Here is a 22762-nt window from a genome sequence, read left to right on the forward strand (position 1 = left end):
ATTATTAATCGTATTACATAGGGATGCATCAATTCTCCAGACTGAATATGAGTACGTTTTTTGGTACTCGTTGATTCCAAGTTCAGTACCATACTGAGTAACCTATTTAGAATGAAACAGTTGTTCATGTGAATGAGCGAAACAGTTAAATCATTAAAGTCTATCTGAGCAAATGATGGTCATTAATAGCTCACTCTGCTACATTAGTGATCTCTGATCAAGCAGCGCTGCAGTGGATGTTTAGTTCCCCATCACAAAAACGCTTCCGTACAGCTGTCAGGAAAGGTTTCATTGTTTTGATCCTCATATGTCCCTTTCCTGTGACAGCAGGAATCGCACCCGAGGAGCTCATGCTTCAGGATTTACATCTTGAACATCAACGCCTGCTGTAGCCTCAGTGCTCAGTGTTAGCAGCGCTGCTCAGTGTCTCAGCATGTTTGCTCAGTACTTGGTTATTCTGATTGAATCAGCTTTATTGATCTGCAGACAGAGCGTCTGTAGAGGCTACGTTTCCTGTAGCAGGTCACTCAGATGGAGCTTTTCATAGTGTGTGAGTTTATAAATCGTAGCTTTGTCTGAACACAATAGTCTATTCAAATGGACAGTGATAGTCACCACAGTGTCTTTTGAGCTGGTTGAGCTGTAGCTGAATATTCTCTAAAGCCAGGCAGACACTGTGTGACACTGTGTGATCTTGTTCTTTGGTAACTCTCACTGTCCATCTGAATAGACCATCATGTTCAGACAACGCTACGATTTATAAACTCACACTGTATGAAACGTTCCATCTGACTGACTTGCTATGGGAAATGCTGCCTCTGTCTACAGACCGTTATCAATAAGGCTGATTCATTCAGAAAAACCGAATACTGAGCAAACATGCTGAGACACTGAGCAGTGCTGCTAACACTGAGCGCTGACGCTAAAGCTGGGGTTGATGTTCACAGTAGGACAGTTCAGCTTCTCAATAGCTGGATTTACAGAAATATCTCAGTATTAATGTTAATACATTGTAATTCTATTCTATGTTGAAATGCTTTAGTGTCTCTTTCTCCACATGTATTGGGGAAGTGGTTATGATTGTGTTTGTTTGTGTTTAAAAAGGGCGAAAATCACACTGTGTATTCCTGGTGGGAATCTGCCAAGGCGGAATAGGTCAAGTGACCAGCAGGAACGCAGATCGCTCTTCAAAGTGTTTGTTCATTAGCACAGCAGCTGTGCTCGGCTTATGTCACACAGTATCAGCTGATATCAGATGCTAGTATCAGTGTATTTATACTAATACAAGTAAAAGGAGTATTGCTTATGGTATATTAAAGCTACCAAACTTCAGTTCAGTACTTATTTTTACTCCTCTGCTTTAAAATGTTTCTGAAGTGCTGGCGTAATTACAGTGAACCCACCTGACGACAGCATGTGGGCTTTTAGTGTAGTCGTCTTCAGGGCTGTAGATGTACGGCAGCCGGAAATAGAAGAGCAGATAGATGAAAAGAGGCCCAATGCTTTCAGCCAGAAACACCTACAGTTAAAGACAAAACAAAAGAACAGATGAGCCTTAATTTAACACCTCTTCACTGAGGCAATGTGCGCTTCTTTTCCAGACACTGAGGATTTCAATATGGGAAAGCTTCCAGTTTAAAAAGAAAATAATGTGAATGTTTTTAAATGACATCTGATAAAATAAAGGTCGCAAAAGACTCTACAGCGCAGAGTCTGTTAAACACATTCGACGATATACAATAAAACAAATGGAAGAAGGAATGAGGGATAGTTCTATCTGAGGAAGAATGGACGAGGTATCAACGGAAGCGTACCAGCTCAGAAATGGAGGGAGTTTGATTGGAAGAACTTGACAAGATACTTTATTATATCCTCCCAGAAATCTCACTATGACAGTGACCTCCCTGACTGTGGAGAAACTGTGAAACCAAAATGCACCCATTACTATATTTTTTGGTGTTGTCACTTTATCAAAGACTATGGAGGGAAACATGAAGACATTTCAAAATGTGAAATGCAACTATAGAGTACAAACTTATATCTTGGGGGTTTTTCATACTGTATGTAGTTCCTTTTAAATGAACCAAACCAAGTTCTATTAAAGTGGAACCTTTAAGGACTGTGAAAAAGACATAAAAGACTGGATGTTGAGTAACTTTCTCTTACTTAACTCGGATAAAAAAGAGGTCCTGCTTCTTAGTCCAAAAACAGCTAGAAACAATTTACAGCAGACTATATACTGAAGTGCTATAATGAAGACATTATATACGTATAACTGACACATCAAACCAGATGACAGACATCATCTCTGCTCTATAGTTTATGACGAACTTTTATGATGACTTTTGAAAGTTAAAAAAACAATTTAAATCCACTCTGGGGCTCAGATCTTTGAACCTAAGACATTTATGAATGGTCAAAAAAATGTATAAGATAAGATAAGATACTCCAAAAGTAACAAACCATGAACAATAAACAGAAGGTGCCTAAAGGGGTGGACAGATAACAGCAGCATGGACCACAGCAAGATGAGTACGAGGTAGAGGTGTACATCTTAATAAGGAGGTAAGACTATAGGCTTAATTATGTTGGCAAATTTGGTGCAACATAAAATCTAATTTTTCCATGGAATTAGACTCTGATGGACAAAAAACATCACGTGGACACGTTTTCCAACATATTTTGATGCCTTAGTGTGAATATGAAGGGAATTTTTGAACGGTCAAAAAATGCACACAAATGTAAGACTATATTATGAATTTTGTCAAATTTGTGGCAATATCAAATGTACGTTTTATGATGACCTTTGAATTATTTGAATGAAAGACATCATGTGGACACATTATCCAACACATTTTGCTGCATTTTTGTGAATATTAAGGGAATTAATGAACGATGAAAAAATACACAAATGTAAGTCTATAGCCTTATGAATTTTGGTAAATTTTGTGCAAAATCAAAAGTACATTTTATTGTGAAATTTGATTTGTTTGTGTAAAATACATCATGTGGACACATTTTCAAACACATTCTGCTGCCTTTGTGTGAATATAAAGGGAATTCATGAATGGTCAAAAAAAACACACAAAGGTAAGTCTATAGCCTTATGTAATTTGTCAAATTTGGTGCAAAATGCAATGTACGTTTTATGATGGCCTTTGAATTATTTGGACGAAAGACATCATGTGGACACATTATCCAACACATTTTGCTCCCTTTTTGTGAATATTAAGGGAATTAATGAACGGTGAAAAAACACACAAATGTAAGACTATAGCCTTAGGAATTTAGTTAAATTTGGTGCAAAATAAAATTTATGTTTCATGATGGCCTTTGAATTATTTGGAGAAAATACACCATGTGGACATATTATCCAACACATTTTGATGCTGTTGTGAGAATATTAAGGGAATTTTTGAAAGGTCAAAAAACGCACAGGTAGGTAAGACTATAGCCTTAGGAATTTTGGTAAATTTTGTGCAACATCAAAAGTACATTTTATTGTGAAATTTGATTTGTTTGTGTAAAATACATCATGTGGACACATTTTCAAACACATTTTGCTGCCTTTGGGTGAATATTAAGGGAATTCATGAAAGGTCAAAAAACACACAAAAGGTAAGTCTATAGCCTTATTAATTTTGGTAAATTTGGTGCAAAATGCAATGTACGTTTTATGATGGCCTTTGAATTATTTGGACGAAAGACATCATGTGGACACATTGTCCAACACATTTTGCTGCATTTTTGTGAATATTAAGGGAATTAATGAATGGTGAAAAAACACACGAAGGTAAGACTATAGCCTTATGAATATTGCAAAATTTGATGCAAATTCAAAAGTACATTTTCTTGTGGAATTTGAAATATTTACACAAAATACACCATGTGGACACATTTTCCAACACATTTAGCTGCATGTTTGTGAATATTAAGGGAATTTATGAACGGTGAAAAAACACACAAAAGGTAAGACTATAGCCTTATGAATTTTGTCAAATTTGGTGCAAAATCAAAAGTACAATTTATTGTGAAATTTGATTTGTTTGTGTAAAATACATCATGTGGACACATTTTCAAAAACATTCTGCTGCCTTTGTGTGAATATTAAGGGAATTCATGAAAGGTCAAAAAAACACACAAAAGGTAAGACTATAGCCTTATGAATTTTGGTAAATTTTGTGCAAAATCAAAAGTACAATTTATTGTGAAATTTGATTTGTTTGTGTAAAATACATCATGTGGACACATTATCCAACACATTTTGATGCCTTTGTGTGAATATTAAGGGAATTTATGAATGGTGAAAAAACACACAAATGTAAGACTATAGCCTTATGAATTTTGTCAAATTTGGAGCAAAATCAAATGTACGTTTTATGATGGCCTTTGAATTATTTGGACGAAAGACATCATGTGGACACATTATCCAACACATTTTGCTGCATTTTTGTGAATATTAAGGGAATTAATGCATGGTGAAAAAACACATGAAGGTAAGACTATAGCCTTATGAATTTTGCAAGATTTGATGCAAAATCAAAAGTACATTTTCTTGTGGAATTTGAAATATTTACACAAAATACACCATGTGGACACATTTTCCAACACATTTTGATGCCTTTGTGAAAATATGAAGGGAATTCATGAATGGTCAAAAAATGCACACAAAAGGTAAGACTATAGCCTTATGAATTTTGTCAAATTTGGTGCAAAATAAAATTCATGTTTCATGATGGCCTTTGAATTATTTGGACAAAATACACCATGCGGACACATTATCCAACACATTTTGATGCTGTTGTGGGAATATTAAGGGGATTTTTGAAAGGTCAAAAAAGGCACAGGTAGGTAAGACTATAGCCTTAGGAATTTTGGTAAATTTTGTGCAACATCAAAAGTACATTTTATTGTGAAATTTGATTTGTTTGTGTAAAATACATCATGTGGACACATTTTCAAACACATTCTGCTGCCTTTGTGTGAATATTAAGGGAATTCATGAATGGTGAAAAAATGCACACGAAGGTAAGACGATAGCCTTATGAATTTACTCAAATTTGGTGCAAAATGCAATGTACGTTTTATGATGGCCTTTGAATTATTTGGACGAAAGACATCATGTGGACACATTATCCAACACATTTTGTTCCCTTTTTGTGAATATTAAGGGAATTAAAGAATGGTGAAAAAACACACAAAAGGTAAGACTATAGCCTTATGTAATTTGTCAAATTTGGTGCAAAAATAAAATTTATGTTTCATGATGGCCTTTGAATTATTTGGACAAAATACACCATGTGGACACATTATCCAACACATTTTGATGCTGTTGTGGGAATATTAAGGGAATTTTTGAAAGGTCAAAAAACGCCTTAGGAATTTTGGTAAATTTTGTGCAACATCAAAAGTACAATTTACTGTGAAATTTGATTTGTTTGTGTAAAATACATCATGTGGACACATTTTCAAACACATTCTGCTGCCTTTGTGTGAATATTAAGGGAATTCATGAAAGGTCAAAAAACACACAAAAGGTAAGACTATAGCCTTATGAATTTACTCAAATTTGGTGCAAATTCAAAAGTACATTTTCTTGTGGAATTTGAAATATTTACACAAAATACACCATGTGGACACATTATCCAACACATTTTGATGCCTTTGTGCGAATATAAAGGGAATTCATGAATGGTCAAAAAATGCACACAAAAGGTAAGACTATAGCCTTATGAATTTTGATCAATTTTGTGCAAAATCAAAAGTACAGTTTATTGTGAAATTTGATTTGTTTGTGTAAAAGGTAAGACTATAGCCTTATGAATTTACTCAAATTTGGTGCAAATTCAAAAGTACATTTTCTTGTGGAATTTGAAATATTTACACAAAATATACCATGTGGACACATTATCCAACACATTTTGATGCCTTTGTGCGAATATAAAGGGAATTCATGAATGGTCAAAAAATGCACACAAAAGGTAAGACTATAGCCTTATGAATTTTGATCAATTTTGTGCAAAATCAAAAGTACAGTTTATTGTGAAATTTGATTTGTTTGTGTAAAATACATCACTTGGACACATTTTCAAACACATTCTGCTGCCTTTGTGTGAATATTAAGGGAATTCATGAATGGTCAAAAAATGCACACGAAGGTAAGACTATAGCCTTATGAATTTACTCAAATTTGGTGCAAATTCAAAAGTACATTTTCTTGTGGAATTTGAAATATTTACACAAAATACACCATGTGGACACATTATCCAACACATTTTGATGCCTTTGTGCGAATATAAAGGGAATTCATGAATGGTCAAAAAATGCACACAAAAGGTAAGACTATAGCCTTATGAATTTTGTCAAATTTGGTGCAAAATAAAATTTATGTTTCATGATGGCCTTTGAATTATTTGGACAAAATACACCATGTGGACATATTATCCAACACATTTTGATGCTGTTGAGGGAATATTAAGGGAATTTTTGAAAGGTCAAAAAACGCACAGGTAGGTAAGACTATAGCCTTATGAATTTTGGTAAATTTTGTGCAACGTCAAAAGTACATTTTATTGTGAAATTTGATTTGTTTGTGTAAAATACATCATGTGGACACATTTTCAAACACATTCTGCTGCCTTTGTGCGAATATTAAGGGAATTCATGAAAGGTCAAAAAACACACAAAAGGTAAGACTATAGCCTTATGAATTTTGGTCAATTTTGTGCAAAATCAAAAGTACAATTTATTGTGAAATTTGATTTGTTTCTGTAAAATACATCACGTGGACACATTATCCAACACATTTTGATGCTGTTGTGGGAATATTAAGGGAATTTTTGAAAGGTCAAAAAACACACAAAAGGTAAGACTATAGCCTTAGGAATTTTGGTAAATTTTGTGCAACATCAAAAGTACATTTTATTGTGAAATTTGATTTGTTTGTGTAAAATACATCATGTGGACACATTTTCAAACACATTCTGTTGCCTTTGTGTGAATATTAAGGGAATTCATGAAAGGTGAAAAAATGCACACGAAGGTAAGACTATAGCCTTATGAATTTACTCAAATTTGGTGCAAATTCAAAAGTACATTTTCTTGTGGAATTTGAAATATTTACACAAAATACACCATGTGGACACATTATCCAACACATTTTGATGCCTTTGTGCGAATATAAAGGGGATTTTTGAAAGGTCAAAAAATGCACACATAGGTAAGACTATAGCCTTATGAATTTTGGTCAATTTTGTGCAAAATCCAAAGTACATTTTCTTGTGGAATTTGAAATATTTACACAAAATACAACATGTGGTCACATTATCCAACATATTTTGATGCCTTTGTGAAAATATGAAGGGAATTCATGAATGGTCAAAAAATGCACACGAAGGTAAGACTATAGCCTTATGAATTTTGATCAATTTTGTGCAAAATCAAAAGTACAGTTTATTGTGAAATTTGATTTGTTTGTGTAAAATACATCACTTGGACACATTTTCAAACACATTCTGCTGCCTTTGTGTGAATATTAAGGGAATTCATGAATGGTCAAAAAATGCACACGAAGGTAAGACTATAGCCTTATGAATTTACTCAAATTTGGTGCAAATTCAAAAGTACATTTTCTTGTGGAATTTGAAATATTTACACAAAATACACCATGTGGACACATTATCCAACACATTTTGATGCCTTTGTGCGAATATAAAGGGAATTCATGAATGGTCAAAAAATGCACACAAAAGGTAAGACTATAGCCTTATGAATTTTGTCAAATTTGGTGCAAAATAAAATTTATGTTTCATGATGGCCTTTGAATTATTTGGACAAAATACACCATGTGGACATATTATCCAACACATTTTGATGCTGTTGAGGGAATATTAAGGGAATTTTTGAAAGGTCAAAAAACGCACAGGTAGGTAAGACTATAGCCTTATGAATTTTGGTAAATTTTGTGCAACGTCAAAAGTACATTTTATTGTGAAATTTGATTTGTTTGTGTAAAATACATCATGTGGACACATTTTCAAACACATTCTGCTGCCTTTGTGCGAATATGAAGGGAATTCATGAATGGTCAAAAAATGCACACGAAGGTAAGACTATAGCCTTATGAATTTTGATCAATTTTGTGCAAAATCAAAAGTACAGTTTATTGTGAAATTTGATTTGTTTGTGTAAAATACATCACTTGGACACATTTTCAAACACATTCTGCTGCCTTTGTGTGAATATTAAGGGAATTCATGAATGGTCAAAAAATGCACACGAAGGTAAGACTATAGCCTTATGAATTTACTCAAATTTGGTGCAAATTCAAAAGTACATTTTCTTGTGGAATTTGAAATATTTACACAAAATACACCATGTGGACACATTATCCAACACATTTTGATGCCTTTGTGCGAATATAAAGGGAATTCATGAATGGTCAAAAAATGCACACAAAAGGTAAGACTATAGCCTTATGAATTTTGTCAAATTTGGTGCAAAATAAAATTTATGTTTCATGATGGCCTTTGAATTATTTGGACAAAATACACCATGTGGACATATTATCCAACACATTTTGATGCTGTTGAGGGAATATTAAGGGAATTTTTGAAAGGTCAAAAAACGCACAGGTAGGTAAGACTATAGCCTTATGAATTTTGGTAAATTTTGTGCAACGTCAAAAGTACATTTTATTGTGAAATTTGATTTGTTTGTGTAAAATACATCATGTGGACACATTTTCAAACACATTCTGCTGCCTTTGTGCGAATATTAAGGGAATTCATGAAAGGTCAAAAAACACACAAAAGGTAAGACTATAGCCTTATGAATTTTGGTCAATTTTGTGCAAAATCAAAAGTACAATTTATTGTGAAATTTGATTTGTTTCTGTAAAATACATCACGTGGACACATTATCCAACACATTTTGATGCTGTTGTGGGAATATTAAGGGAATTTTTGAAAGGTCAAAAAACACACAAAAGGTAAGACTATAGCCTTAGGAATTTTGGTAAATTTTGTGCAACATCAAAAGTACATTTTATTGTGAAATTTGATTTGTTTGTGTAAAATACATCATGTGGACACATTTTCAAACACATTCTGTTGCCTTTGTGTGAATATTAAGGGAATTCATGAAAGGTGAAAAAATGCACACGAAGGTAAGACTATAGCCTTATGAATTTACTCAAATTTGGTGCAAATTCAAAAGTACATTTTCTTGTGGAATTTGAAATATTTACACAAAATACACCATGTGGACACATTATCCAACACATTTTGATGCCTTTGTGCGAATATAAAGGGGATTTTTGAAAGGTCAAAAAATGCACACATAGGTAAGACTATAGCCTTATGAATTTTGGTCAATTTTGTGCAAAATCCAAAGTACATTTTCTTGTGGAATTTGAAATATTTACACAAAATACAACATGTGGTCACATTATCCAACATATTTTGATGCCTTTGTGAAAATATGAAGGGAATTCATGAATGGTCAAAAAATGCACACGAAGGTAAGACTATAGCCTTATGAATTTTGTCAAATTTGGTGCAAAATAAAATTCATGTTTCATGATGGCCTTTGAATTATTTGGACAAAATACACCATGCGGACACATTATCCAACACATTTTGATGCTGTTGTGGGAATATTAAGGGGATTTTTGAAAGGTCAAAAAACGCACAGGTAGGTAAGACTATAGCCTTAGGAATTTTGGTAAATTTTGTGCAACATCAAAAGTCCATTTTATTGTGAAATTTGATTTGTTTGTGTAAAATACACCATGTGGACACATTTTCAAACACATTCTGCTGCCTTTGTTTGAATATTAAGGGAATTCATGAAAGGTGAAAAAATACACACGAAGGTAAGACTATAGCCTTATGAATTTACTCAAATTTGGTGCAAATTCAAAAGTACATTTTCTTGTGGAATTTGAAATATTTACACAAAATACACCATGTGGACACATTATCCAACACATTTTGATGCCTTTGTGCGAATATAAAGGGAATTCATGAAAGGTCAAAAAAGACACAAAAGGTAAGACTATAGCCTTATGAAATTTGTCAAATTTGGTGCAAAATAAAATTCATGTTTCATGATGGCCTTTGAATTATTTGGACAAAATACACCATGTGGACACATTATCCAACACATTTTGATGCTGTTGTGAGAATATTAAGGGAATTTTTGAAAGGTCAAAAAACGCACAGGTAGGTAAGACTATAGCCTTAGGAATTTTGGTAAATTTTGTGCAACATCAAAAGTTCATTTTATTGTGAAATTTGATTTGTTTGTGTAAAATACATCATGTGGACACATTTTCAAACACATTCTGCTGCCTTTGTGTGAATATTAAGGGAATTCATGAAAGGTCAAAAAACACACAAAAGGTAAGTCTATAGCCTTATGAATTTTGGTAAATTTGGTGCAAAATGCAATGTACGTTTTATGATGGCCTTTGAATTATTTGGACGAAAGACATCATGTGGACACATTGTCCAACACATTTTGCTGCATTTTTGTGAATATTAAGGGAATTAATGAATGGTGAAAAAACACATGAAGGTAAGACTATAGCCTTATGAATTTTGCAAAATTTAGTGCAAATTCAAAAGTACATTTTCTTGTGGAATTTGAAATATTTACACAAAATACACCATGTGGACACATTTTCCAACACATTTTGATGCCTTTGTGCGAATATTAAGGGAATTAAGGAATGGTGAAAAAACACACGAAGGTAAGACTATAGCCTTATGAATTTTGATCAATTTTGTGCAAAATCAAAAGTACAATTTATTGTGAAATTTGATTTGTTTGTGTAAAATACATCACGTGGACACATTATCCAACACATTTTGATGCTGTTGTGGGAATATTAAGGGGATTTTTGATAGGTCAAATAACGCACAGGTAGGTAAGACTATAGCCTTAGGAATTTTGGTAAATTTTGTGCAACATCAAAAGTACATTTTATTGTGAAATTTGATTTGTTTGTGTAAAATACATCATGTGGACACATTTTCAAACACATTCTGCTGCCTTTGTGTGAATATTAAGGGAATTCATGAATGGTCAAAAAATGCACACGAAGGTAAGTCTATAGCCTTATGAATTTACTCAAATTTGGTGCAAATTCAAAAGTACATTTTCTTGTGGAATTTGAAATATTTACACAAAATACACCATGTGGACACATTATCCAACACATTTTGATGCCTTTGTGAAAATATGAAGGGAATTCACGAATGGTCAAAAAATGCACACAAAAGGTAAGACTATAGCCTTATGAATTTTGTCAAATTTGGTGCAAAATAAAATTCATGTTTCATGATGGCCTTTGAATTATTTGGACAAAATACACCATGTGGACATATTATCCAACACATTTTGATGCTGTTGAGGGAATATTAAGGGAATTTTTGAAAGGTCAAAAAACGCACAGGTAGGTAAGACTATAGCCTTATGAATTTTGGTAAATTTTGTGCAACATCAAAAGTACATTTTATTGTGAAATTTGATTTGTTTGTGTAAAATACATCATGTGGACACATTTTCAAACACATTCTGCTGCCTTTGTGTGAATATTAAGGGAATTCATGAATGGTCAAAAAACACACAAAAGGTAAGACTATAGCCTTATGAATTTTGTCAAATTTGGTGCAAAATCAAAAGTACAATTTACTGTGAAATTTGATTTGTTTGTGTAAAATACATCATGTGGACACATTTTCAAACACATTCTGCTGCCTTTGTGTGAATATTAAGGGAATTCATGAAAGGTCAAAAAACACACAAAAGGTAAGACTATAGCCTTATGAATTTTGGTCAATTTTGTGCAAAATCTAAAGTACAATTTATTGTGAAATTTGATTTGTTTCTGTAAAATACATCACGTGGACACATTATCCAACACATTTTGATGCTGTTGTGGGAATATTAAGGGAATTTTTGAAAGGTCAAAAAACACAGAAAAGGTAAGACTATAGCCTTAGGAATTTTGGTAAATTTTGTGCAACATCAAAAGTACATTTTATTGTGAAATTTGATTTGTTTGTGTAAAATACATCATGTGGACACATTTTCAAACACATTCTTTTGCCTTTGTGTGAATATTAAGGGAATTCATGAAAGGTGAAAAAATGCACACGAAGGTAAGACTATAGCCTTATGAATTTACTCAAATTTGGTGCAAATTCAAAAGTACATTTTCTTGTGGAATTTGAAATATTTACACAAAATACACCATGTGGACACATTATCCAACACATTTTGATGCCTTTGTGCGAATATAAAGGGAATTCATGAATGGTCAAAAAATGCACACGAAGGTAAGACTATAGCCTTATGAATTTTGTCAAATTTGGTGCAAAATAAAATTCATGTTTCATGATGGCCTTTGAATTATTTGGACAAAATACACCATGCGGACACATTATCCAAAACATTTTGATGCTGTTGTGGGAATATTAAGGGGATTTTTGAAAGGTCAAAAAATGCACACATAGGTAAGACTATAGCCTTATGAATTTTGGTCAATTTTGTGCAAAATCAAAAGTACATTTTCTTGTGGAATTTGAAATATTTACACAAAATACAACATGTGGTCACATTATCCAACATATTTTGATGCCTTTGTGAAAATATGAAGGGAATTCATGAATGGTCAAAAAATGCACACGAAGGTAAGACTATAGCCTTATGAATTTTGTCAAATTTGGTGCAAAATAAAATTCATGTTTCATGATGGCCTTTGAATTATTTGGACAAAATACACCATGTGGACACATTATCCAACACATTTTGATGCTGTTGTGAGAATATTAAGGGAATTTTTGAAAGGTGAAAATCGCACAGGTAGGTAAGACTATAGCCTTATGAATTTTGGTAAATTTTGTGCAACATCAAAAGTACATTTTATTGTGAAATTTGATTTGTTTGTGTAAAATACATCATGTGGACACATTTTCAAACACATTCTGCTGCCTTTGTGTGAATATTAAGGGAATTCATGAAAGGTCAAAAAACACACAAAAGGTAAGACTATAGCCTTATGAATTTTGGTAAATTTGGTGCAAAATGCAATGTACGTTTTATGATGGCCTTTGAATTATTTGGACGAAAGACATCATGTGGACACATTGTCCAACACATTTTGCTGCATTTTTGTGAATATTAAGGGAATTAATGAATGGTGAAAAAACACATGAAGGTAAGACTATAGCCTTATGAATTTTGCAAAATTTGATGCAAATTCAAAAGTACATTTTCTTGTGGAATTTGAAATATTTACACAAAATACACCATGTGGACACATTTTCCAACACATTTTGATGCCTTTGTGCGAATATTAAGGGAATTAAGGAATGGTGAAAAAACACACGAAGGTAAGACTATAGCCTTATGAATTTTGATCAATTTTGTGCAAAATCAAAAGTACAATTTATTGTGAAATTTGATTTGTTTGTGTAAAATACATCACGTGGACACATTATCCAACAGATTTTGATGCTGTTGTGGGAATATTAAGGGAATTCATGAAAGGTCAAAAAACACACAAAAGGTAAGACTATAGCCTTATGAATTTACTCAAATTTGGTGCAAAATAAAATTCATGTTTCATGATGGCCTTTGAATTATTTACACAAAATACACCATGTGGACACATTATCCAACACATTTTGATGCCTTTGTGCGAATATAAAGGGAATTCATGAATGGTCAAAAAATGCACACAAAAGGTAAGACTATAGCCTTATGAATTTTGTCAAATTTGGTGCAAAATAAAATTCATGTTTCATGATGGCCTTTGAATTATTTGGACAAAATACACCATGTGGACACATTATCCAACACATTTTGATGCTGTTGTGAGAATATTAAGGGAATTTTTGAAAGGTCAAAAAACGCACAGGTAGGTAAGACTATAGCCTTAGGAATTTTGGTAAATTTTGTGCAACATCAAAAGTACATTTTATTGTGAAATTTGATTTGTTTGTGTAAAATACATCATGTGGACACATTTTCAAACACATTCTGCTGCCTTTGTGTGAATATTAAGGGAATTCATGAAAGGTCAAAAAACACACAAAAGGTAAGTCTATAGCCTTATGAATTTTGGTAAATTTGGTGCAAAATGCAATGTACGTTTTATGATGGCCTTTGAATTATTTGGACGAAAGACATCATGTGGACACATTGTCCAACACATTTTGCTGCATTTTTGTGAATATTAAGGGAATTAATGAATGGTGAAAAAACACATGAAGGTAAGACTATAGCCTTATGAATTTTGCAAAATTTGATGCAAATTCAAAAGTACATTTTCTTGTGGAATTTGAAATATTTACACAAAATACACCATGTGGACACATTTTCCAACACATTTTGATGCCTTTGTGCGAATAATAAGGGAATTAAGGAATGGTGAAAAAACACACGAAGGTAAGACTATAGCCTTATGAATTTTGATCAATTTTGTGCAAAATCAAAAGTACAACTTATTGTGAAATTTGATTTGTTTGTGTAAAATACATCACGTGGACACATTTTCAAACACATTCTGCTGCCTTTGTGTGAATATTAAGGGAATTCATGAAAGGTCAAAAAACACACAAAAGGTAAGACTATAGCCTTATGAATTTTGTCAAATTTGGTGCAAAATGCAATGTACGTTTTATGATGGCCTTTTAATTATTTGGATGAAAGACATCATGTGGACACATTATCCAACACATTTTGCTGCATTTTTGTGAATATTAAGGGAATTAATGAATGGTGAAAAAACACACGAAGGTAAGACTATAGCCTTATGAATTTTGGTAAATTTTGTGCAACATCAAAAGTACATTTTATTGTGAAATTTTATTTGTTTGTGTAAAATACATCATGTGGACACATTTTCAAACACATTCTGCTGCCTTTGTGTGAATATTAAGGGAATTCATGAATGGTCAAAAAACACACAAAAGGTAAGACTATAGCCTTATGAATTTTGTCAAATTTGGTGCAAAATCAAAAGTACAATTTACTGTGAAATTTGATTTGTTTGTGTAAAATACATCATGTGGACACATTTTCAAACACATTCTGCTGCCTTTGTGTGAATATTAAGGGAATTCATGAAAGGTCAAAAAACACACAAAAGGTAAGACTATAGCCTTATGAATTTTGGTCAATTTTGTGCAAAATCTAAAGTACAATTTATTGTGAAATTTGATTTGTTTCTGTAAAATACATCACGTGGACACATTATCCAACACATTTTGATGCTGTTGTGGGAATATTAAGGGAATTTTTGAAAGGTCAAAAAACGCACAGGTAGGTAAGACTATAGCCTTAGGAATTTTGGTAAATTTTGTGCAACATCAAAAGTCCATTTTATTGTGAAATTTGATTTCTTTGTGTAAAATACATCATGTGGACACATTTTCAAACACATTCTGCTGCCTTTGTGTGAATATTAAGGGAATTCATGAAAGGTCAAAAAAGACACAAAAGGTAAGACTATAGCCTTATGAATTTTGGTAAATTTTGTGCAAAATCAAAAATACAATTTATTGTGAAATTTGATTTGTTTGTGTTAAATACATCATGTGGACACATTATCCAACACATTTTGATGCCTTTGTGTGAATATAAAGGGAATTCATGAATGGTCAAATAATGCACACGAAGGTAAGACTATAGCCTTATGAATTTTGCAAAATTTGATGCAAAATGCAATGTACGTTTTATGATGGCCTTTGAATTATTTGGACGAAAGACATCATGTGGACACATTATCCAACACATTTTGCTCCCTTTTTGTGAATATTAAGGGAATTTATGAATGGTGAAAAAACACACGAAGGTAAGACTATAGCCTTGTGAATTTTGTCAAATTTGGTGCAAAATGCAATGTATGTTTTATGATGGCCTTTGAATTATTTGGACAAAAGACATCATGTGGTCACATTATCCAACATATTTTGCTCCCTTTTTGTGAATATTAAGGGAATTAACGAATGGTGAAAAAACACACAAAAGGTAAGACTATAGCCTTATGAATTTTGGTAAATTTTGTGCAAAATCAAAAATACAATTTATTGTGAAATTTGATTTGTTTGTGTAAAATACATCATGTGGACACATTATCCAACACATTTTGATGCCTTTGTGTGAATATAAAGGGAATTCATGAATGGTCAAATAATGCACACGAAGGTAAGACTATAGCCTTATGAATTTTGCAAAATTTGATGCAAATTCAAAAGTACATTTTATTGTGAAATTTGAATTATTGGCAGAAAATACAACATGTGGACACCTTATCCAACACATTTTGATGCCTTTGTGTAATATGAAGGGAATTTTTGAACGGTCAAAAAACGCACAGCTAGGTAAGTCTATAGCCTTATGTAATTTGTCAAATTTGTGGCAATATCAAATCTACGTTTTATGATGGCCTTTGAATTATTTGGACAAAATACATCATGTGGACACATTTTCCAACACATTTTGCTCCCTTTTTGTGAATATTAAGGGAATTTATGAACGGTGAAAAAACACACGAAGGTAAGACTATAGCCTTATGTAATTTGTCAAATTTGTGGCAATATCAAATGTAAATTTTAGTGTGAAATTTGATTTGTTTGTGTAAAATACATCATGTGGACACATTTTCAAACACATTCTGATGCCTTTGTGTGAATATAAAGGGAATTTATGAATGGTCAAAAAATGCACACGAAGGTAAGACTATAGCCTTATGAATTTTGTCAAATTTGGTGCAAAATGCAATGTACGTTTTATGATGGCCTTTGAATTATTGGGACAAAATGCATCACGTGGACACATTATCCAACACATTTTGCTCCCTTTTTGTGAATATTAAGGGAATTTATGAATGGTGAAAAAACACACAAATGTAAGACTATAGCCTTATGAATTTTGTCAAATTTTGAGCAAAATCAAATGTACATTTTATGATGGCATTTGAATTATTTGGACAAAATACATCACGTGGACACATTATCCAACATATTTTGCTCCCTTTTTGTGAATATTAAGGGAATTTTTGAATGGTGAAAAAACACAAAAGGTAAAACTATAGCCTTATGTAATTTGTCAAATTTGAGGCAATATCAAATGTAAATTTTAGTGTGAAATTTGCATTGTTTGTGTAAAATACATCATGTGGAAACATTTTCAAACACATTCTGATGCCTTTGTATGAATATAAAGGGAATTCATGAATGGTCAAAAAATGCACACGAAGGTAAGACTATAGCCTTATGAATTTTGTCAAATTTGGTGCAAAATGCAATGTACGTTTTATGATGGCCTTTGAATTACTTGGACAAAAGACATCATGTGGACACATTATCCAAGACATTTTGCTCCCTTTTTGTGAATATTAAGGGAATTAATGAATGGTGAAAAAACATGCGAAGGTAAGACTATAGCCTTATGAATTTTGGTAAATTTTGTGCAAAATCAAAAGTACATTTTCTTGTGGAATTTGAAATATTTACACAAAATACAACATGTGGTCACATTATCCAACACATTTTGATGCCTTTGTGTGAATATGAAGTGAATTTTTGAAAGGTCAAAAAACGCACAGCTAGGTAAGTCTATAGACTTATGTAATTAGTCAAATTTGTGGCAATATCAAATGTAAATTTTATTGTGAAATTTGATTTGTTTGTGTAACATACATCATGTGGACACATTTTCAAACGCATTTAGATGACTTTGTGCGAAGATAAAGGGAATTCATGAATGGTCAAAAAATGCACACGAAGGTAAGACTATAGCCTTAGGAATTTTGGTCAATTTTGTGCAACATCAAAAGTACAATTTATTGTGAAATTTGATTTGTTTCTGTAAAATACATCACGTGGACACATTATCCAACACATTTTGATGCTGTTGTGGGAATATTAAGGGAATTTTTGAAAGGTCAAAAAACGCACAGGTAGGTAAGACTATAGCCTTATGAATTTACTCAAATTTGGTGCAAATTCAAAAGTACATTTTCTTGTGGAATTTGAAATATTTACACAAAATACACCATGTGGACACATTATCCACCACATTTTGATGCCTTTGTGCGAATATAAAGGGAATTCATGAATGGTCAAAAAATGCACACAAAAGGTAAGACTATAGCCTTATGAATTTTGTCAAATTTGGTGCAAAATAAAATTTATGTTTCATGATGGCCTTTGAATTATTTGGACAAAATACACCATGCGGACACATTATCCAACACATTTTGATGCTGTTGTGGGAATATTAAGGGGATTTTTGAAAGGTCAAAAAACGCACAGGTAGGTAAGACTATAGCCTTAGGAATTTTGGTAAATTTTGTGCAACATCAAAAGTACATTTTATTGTGGAATTTGATTTGTTTGTGTAAAATACATCATGTGGACAAATTTTTAAACACATTCTGCTGCCTTTGTGTGAATATTAAGGGAATTCATGAAAGGTGAAAAAATGCACACGAAGGTAAGACTATAGCCTTATGAATTTACTCAAATTTGGTGCAAATTCAAAAGTACATTTTCTTGTGGAATTTGAAATATTTACACAAAATACACCATGTGGACACATTATCCAACACATTTTGATGCTTTTGTGCGAATATAAAGGGAATTCATGAATGGTCAAAAAATGCACACAAAAGGTAAGACTATAGCCTTATGAATTTTGTCAAATTTGGTGCAAAATGCAATGTACGTTTTATGATGGCCTTTTAATTATTTGGATGAAAGACATCATGTGGACACATTATCCAACACATTTTGCTGCATTTTTGTGAATATTAAGGGAATTAATGAATGGTGAAAAAACACACGAAGGTAAGACTATAGCCTTATGAATTTTGCAAAATTTGATGCAAATTCAAAAGTACATTTTATTGTGAAATTTGATTTGTTTGTGTAAAATACATCATGTGGACACATTTTCAAACACATTCTGATGCCTTTGTGTGAATATTAAGGGAATTAATGAATGGTGAAAAAACACACGAAGGTAAGACTATAGCCTTATGAATATTGCAAAATTTGATGAAAATTCAAAAGTACATTTTCTTGTGGAATTTGAAATATTTACACAAAATACACCATGTGGACACATTTTCCAACACATTTTGATGCCTTTGTGCGAATATTAAGGGAATTAAGGAATGGTGAAAAAACACACGAATGTAAGACTATAGCCTTATGAATTTTGGTCAATTTTGTGCAAAATCATAAGTACAATTTATTGTGAAATTTGATTTGTTTGTGTAAAATACATCACGTGGACACATTATCCAACACATTTTGCTGCATGTTTGTGAATATTAAGGGAATTTATGAATGGTGAAAAAACACACAAATGTAAGACTATAGCCTTATGAATTTTGTCAAATTTGGAGCAAAATCAAATGTCCGTTTTATGATGGCCTTTGAATTATTTGGGCGAAAGACATCATGTGGACTCATTATCCAACACATTTTGCTCCCTTTTTGTGAATATTTAGGGAATTAATGAATGGTGAAAAAACACACGAAGGTAAGACTATAGCCTTATGAATTTTGCAAAATTTGATGCAAATTCAAAAGTACATTTTCATGTGGAATTTGAAATATTTACACAAAATACACCATGTGGACACATTATCCAACACATTTTGCTCCCATTTTGTGAATATTAAGGGAATTTATGAACGGTGAAAAAACACACAAAAGGTAAGACTATAGCCTTATGAATTTTGGTAAATTTGGTGCAAAATCAAAAATACAATTTATTGTGCAATTTGATTTGTTTGTGTAAAATACATCATGTGGACACATTATCCAACACATTTTGATGCCTTTGTGTGAATATTAAGGGAATTCATGAATGGTCAAATAATGCACACGAAGGTAAGACTATAGCCTTATGAATTTTGGTCAATTTTGTGCAAAATCAAAAGTACATTTTCTTGTGGAATTTGAAATATTTACACAAAATACACCATGTGGACACATTATCCAACACATTTTGATGCCTTTGTGAAAATATGAAGGGAATTCATGAATGGTCAAAAAATGCACACGAAGGTAAGACTATAGCCTTATGAATTTTGGTAAATTTTGTGCAAAATCAAAAGTACATTTTCTTGTGGAATTTGAAATATTTACACAAAATACAACATGTGGTCACATTATCCAACACATTTTGATGCCTTTGTGTGAATATGAAGTGAATTTTTGAAAGGTCAAAAAACGCACAGCTAGGTAAGTCTATAGACTTATGTAATTAGTCAAATTTGTGGCAATATCAAATGTAAATTTTATTGTGAAATTTGATTTGTTTGTGTAACATACATCATGTGGACACATTTTCAAACGCATTTAGATGACTTTGTGCGAAGATAAAGGGAATTCATGAATGGTCAAAAAATGCACACGAAGGTAAGACTATAGCCTTATGAATTTTGCAAAATTTGATGCAAAATGCAATGTACGTTTTATGATGGCCTTTGAATTATTTGGACGAAAGACATCATGTGGACACATTATCCAACACATTTTGCTCCCTTTTTGTGAATATTAAGGGAATTTATGAATGGTGAAAAAACACACGAAGATAAGACTATAGCCTTATGAATTTTGTCAAATTTGGTGCAAAATGCAATGTATGTTTTATGATGGCCTTTGAATTATTTGGACAATAGACATCATGTGGTCACATTATCCAACATATTTTGCTCCCTTTGTGTGAATATTAAGGGAATTAATGAATGGTGAAAAAACACACGAAGGTAAGACTATAGCCTTATGAATATTGCAAAATTTGATGAAAATTCAAAAGTACATTTTCTTGTGGAATTTGAAATATTTACACAAAATACACCATGTGGACACATTTTCCAACACATTTTGATGCCTTTGTGCGAATATTAAGGGAATTAAGGAATGGTGAAAAAACACACGAATGTAAGACTATAGCCTTATGAATTTTGGTCAATTTTGTGCAAAATCATAAGTACAATTTATTGTGAAATTTGATTTGTTTGTGTAAAATACATCACGTGGACACATTATCCAACACATTTTGCTGCATGTTTGTGAATATTAAGGGAATTTATGAATGGTGAAAAAACACACAAATGTAAGACTATAGCCTTATGAATTTTGTCAAATTTGGAGCAAAATCAAATGTCCGTTTTATGATGGCCTTTGAATTATTTGGGCGAAAGACATCATGTGGACTCATTATCCAACACATTTTGCTCCCTTTTTGTGAATATTTAGGGAATTAATGAATGGTGAAAAAACACACGAAGGTAAGACTATAGCCTTATGAATTTTGCAAAATTTGATGCAAATTCAAAAGTACATTTTCATGTGGAATTTGAAATATTTACACAAAATACACCATGTGGACACATTATCCAACACATTTTGCTCCCATTTTGTGAATATTAAGGGAATTTATGAACGGTGAAAAAACACACAAAAGGTAAGACTATAGCCTTATGAATTTTGGTAAATTTGGTGCAAAATCAAAAATACAATTTATTGTGCAATTTGATTTGTTTGTGTAAAATACATCATGTGGACACATTATCCAACACATTTTGATGCCTTTGTGTGAATATTAAGGGAATTCATGAATGGTCAAATAATGCACACGAAGGTAAGACTATAGCCTTATGAATTTTGGTCAATTTTGTGCAAAATCAAAAGTACATTTTCTTGTGGAATTTGAAATATTTACACAAAATACACCATGTGGACACATTATCCAACACATTTTGATGCCTTTGTGAAAATATGAAGGGAATTCATGAATGGTCAAAAAATGCACACGAAGGTAAGACTATAGCCTTATGAATTTTGGTAAATTTTGTGCAAAATCAAAAGTACATTTTCTTGTGGAATTTGAAATATTTACACAAAATACAACATGTGGTCACATTATCCAACACATTTTGATGCCTTTGTGTGAATATGAAGTGAATTTTTGAAAGGTCAAAAAACGCACAGCTAGGTAAGTCTATAGACTTATGTAATTAGTCAAATTTGTGGCAATATCAAATGTAAATTTTATTGTGAAATTTGATTTGTTTGTGTAACATACATCATGTGGACACATTTTCAAACGCATTTAGATGACTTTGTGCGAAGATAAAGGGAATTCATGAATGGTCAAAAAATGCACACGAAGGTAAGACTATAGCCTTATGAATTTTGCAAAATTTGATGCAAAATGCAATGTACGTTTTATGATGGCCTTTGAATTATTTGGACGAAAGACATCATGTGGACACATTATCCAACACATTTTGCTCCCTTTTTGTGAATATTAAGGGAATTTATGAATGGTGAAAAAACACACGAAGATAAGACTATAGCCTTATGAATTTTGTCAAATTTGGTGCAAAATGCAATGTATGTTTTATGATGGCCTTTGAATTATTTGGACAATAGACATCATGTGGTCACATTATCCAACATATTTTGCTCCCTTTTTGTGAATATTAAGGGAATTTATGAACGGTGAAAAAACACACAAAAGGTAAGACTATAGCCTTATGAATTTTGGTAAATTTTGTGCAAAATCAAAAATACAATTTATTGTGAAATTTGATTTGTTTGTGTAAAATACATCATGTGGACACATTATCCAACACATTTTGATGCCTTTGTGTGAATATAAAGGGAATTCATGAATGGTCAAATAATGCACACGAAGGTAAGACTATAGCCTTATGAATTTTGCA

At 32.2% G+C, this 22762-nt stretch overlaps 1 protein-coding gene across 4 annotated transcripts in view; it reads right to left on the bottom strand.

Annotated features, from left to right (window-relative positions):
* Positions 1–22762, bottom strand: part of tecrl2b (trans-2,3-enoyl-CoA reductase-like 2b) — a 37328-nt gene that overhangs the window by 9378 nt on the left and 5188 nt on the right. For all 4 annotated transcript variants that reach the window (XM_037531177.1, XM_037531178.1, XM_037531176.1 and 1 more), the window contains exon 5: positions 1404–1519. In XM_037531177.1, the coding sequence (XP_037387074.1) occupies positions 1404–1519 (116 nt within the window). The remainder of the gene's footprint in view (positions 1–1403; positions 1520–22762) is intronic.

This window comes from Pygocentrus nattereri, chromosome 19, assembly GCF_015220715.1.
Source record: "Pygocentrus nattereri isolate fPygNat1 chromosome 19, fPygNat1.pri, whole genome shotgun sequence".
NCBI lineage: Eukaryota > Metazoa > Chordata > Actinopteri > Characiformes > Serrasalmidae > Pygocentrus > Pygocentrus nattereri.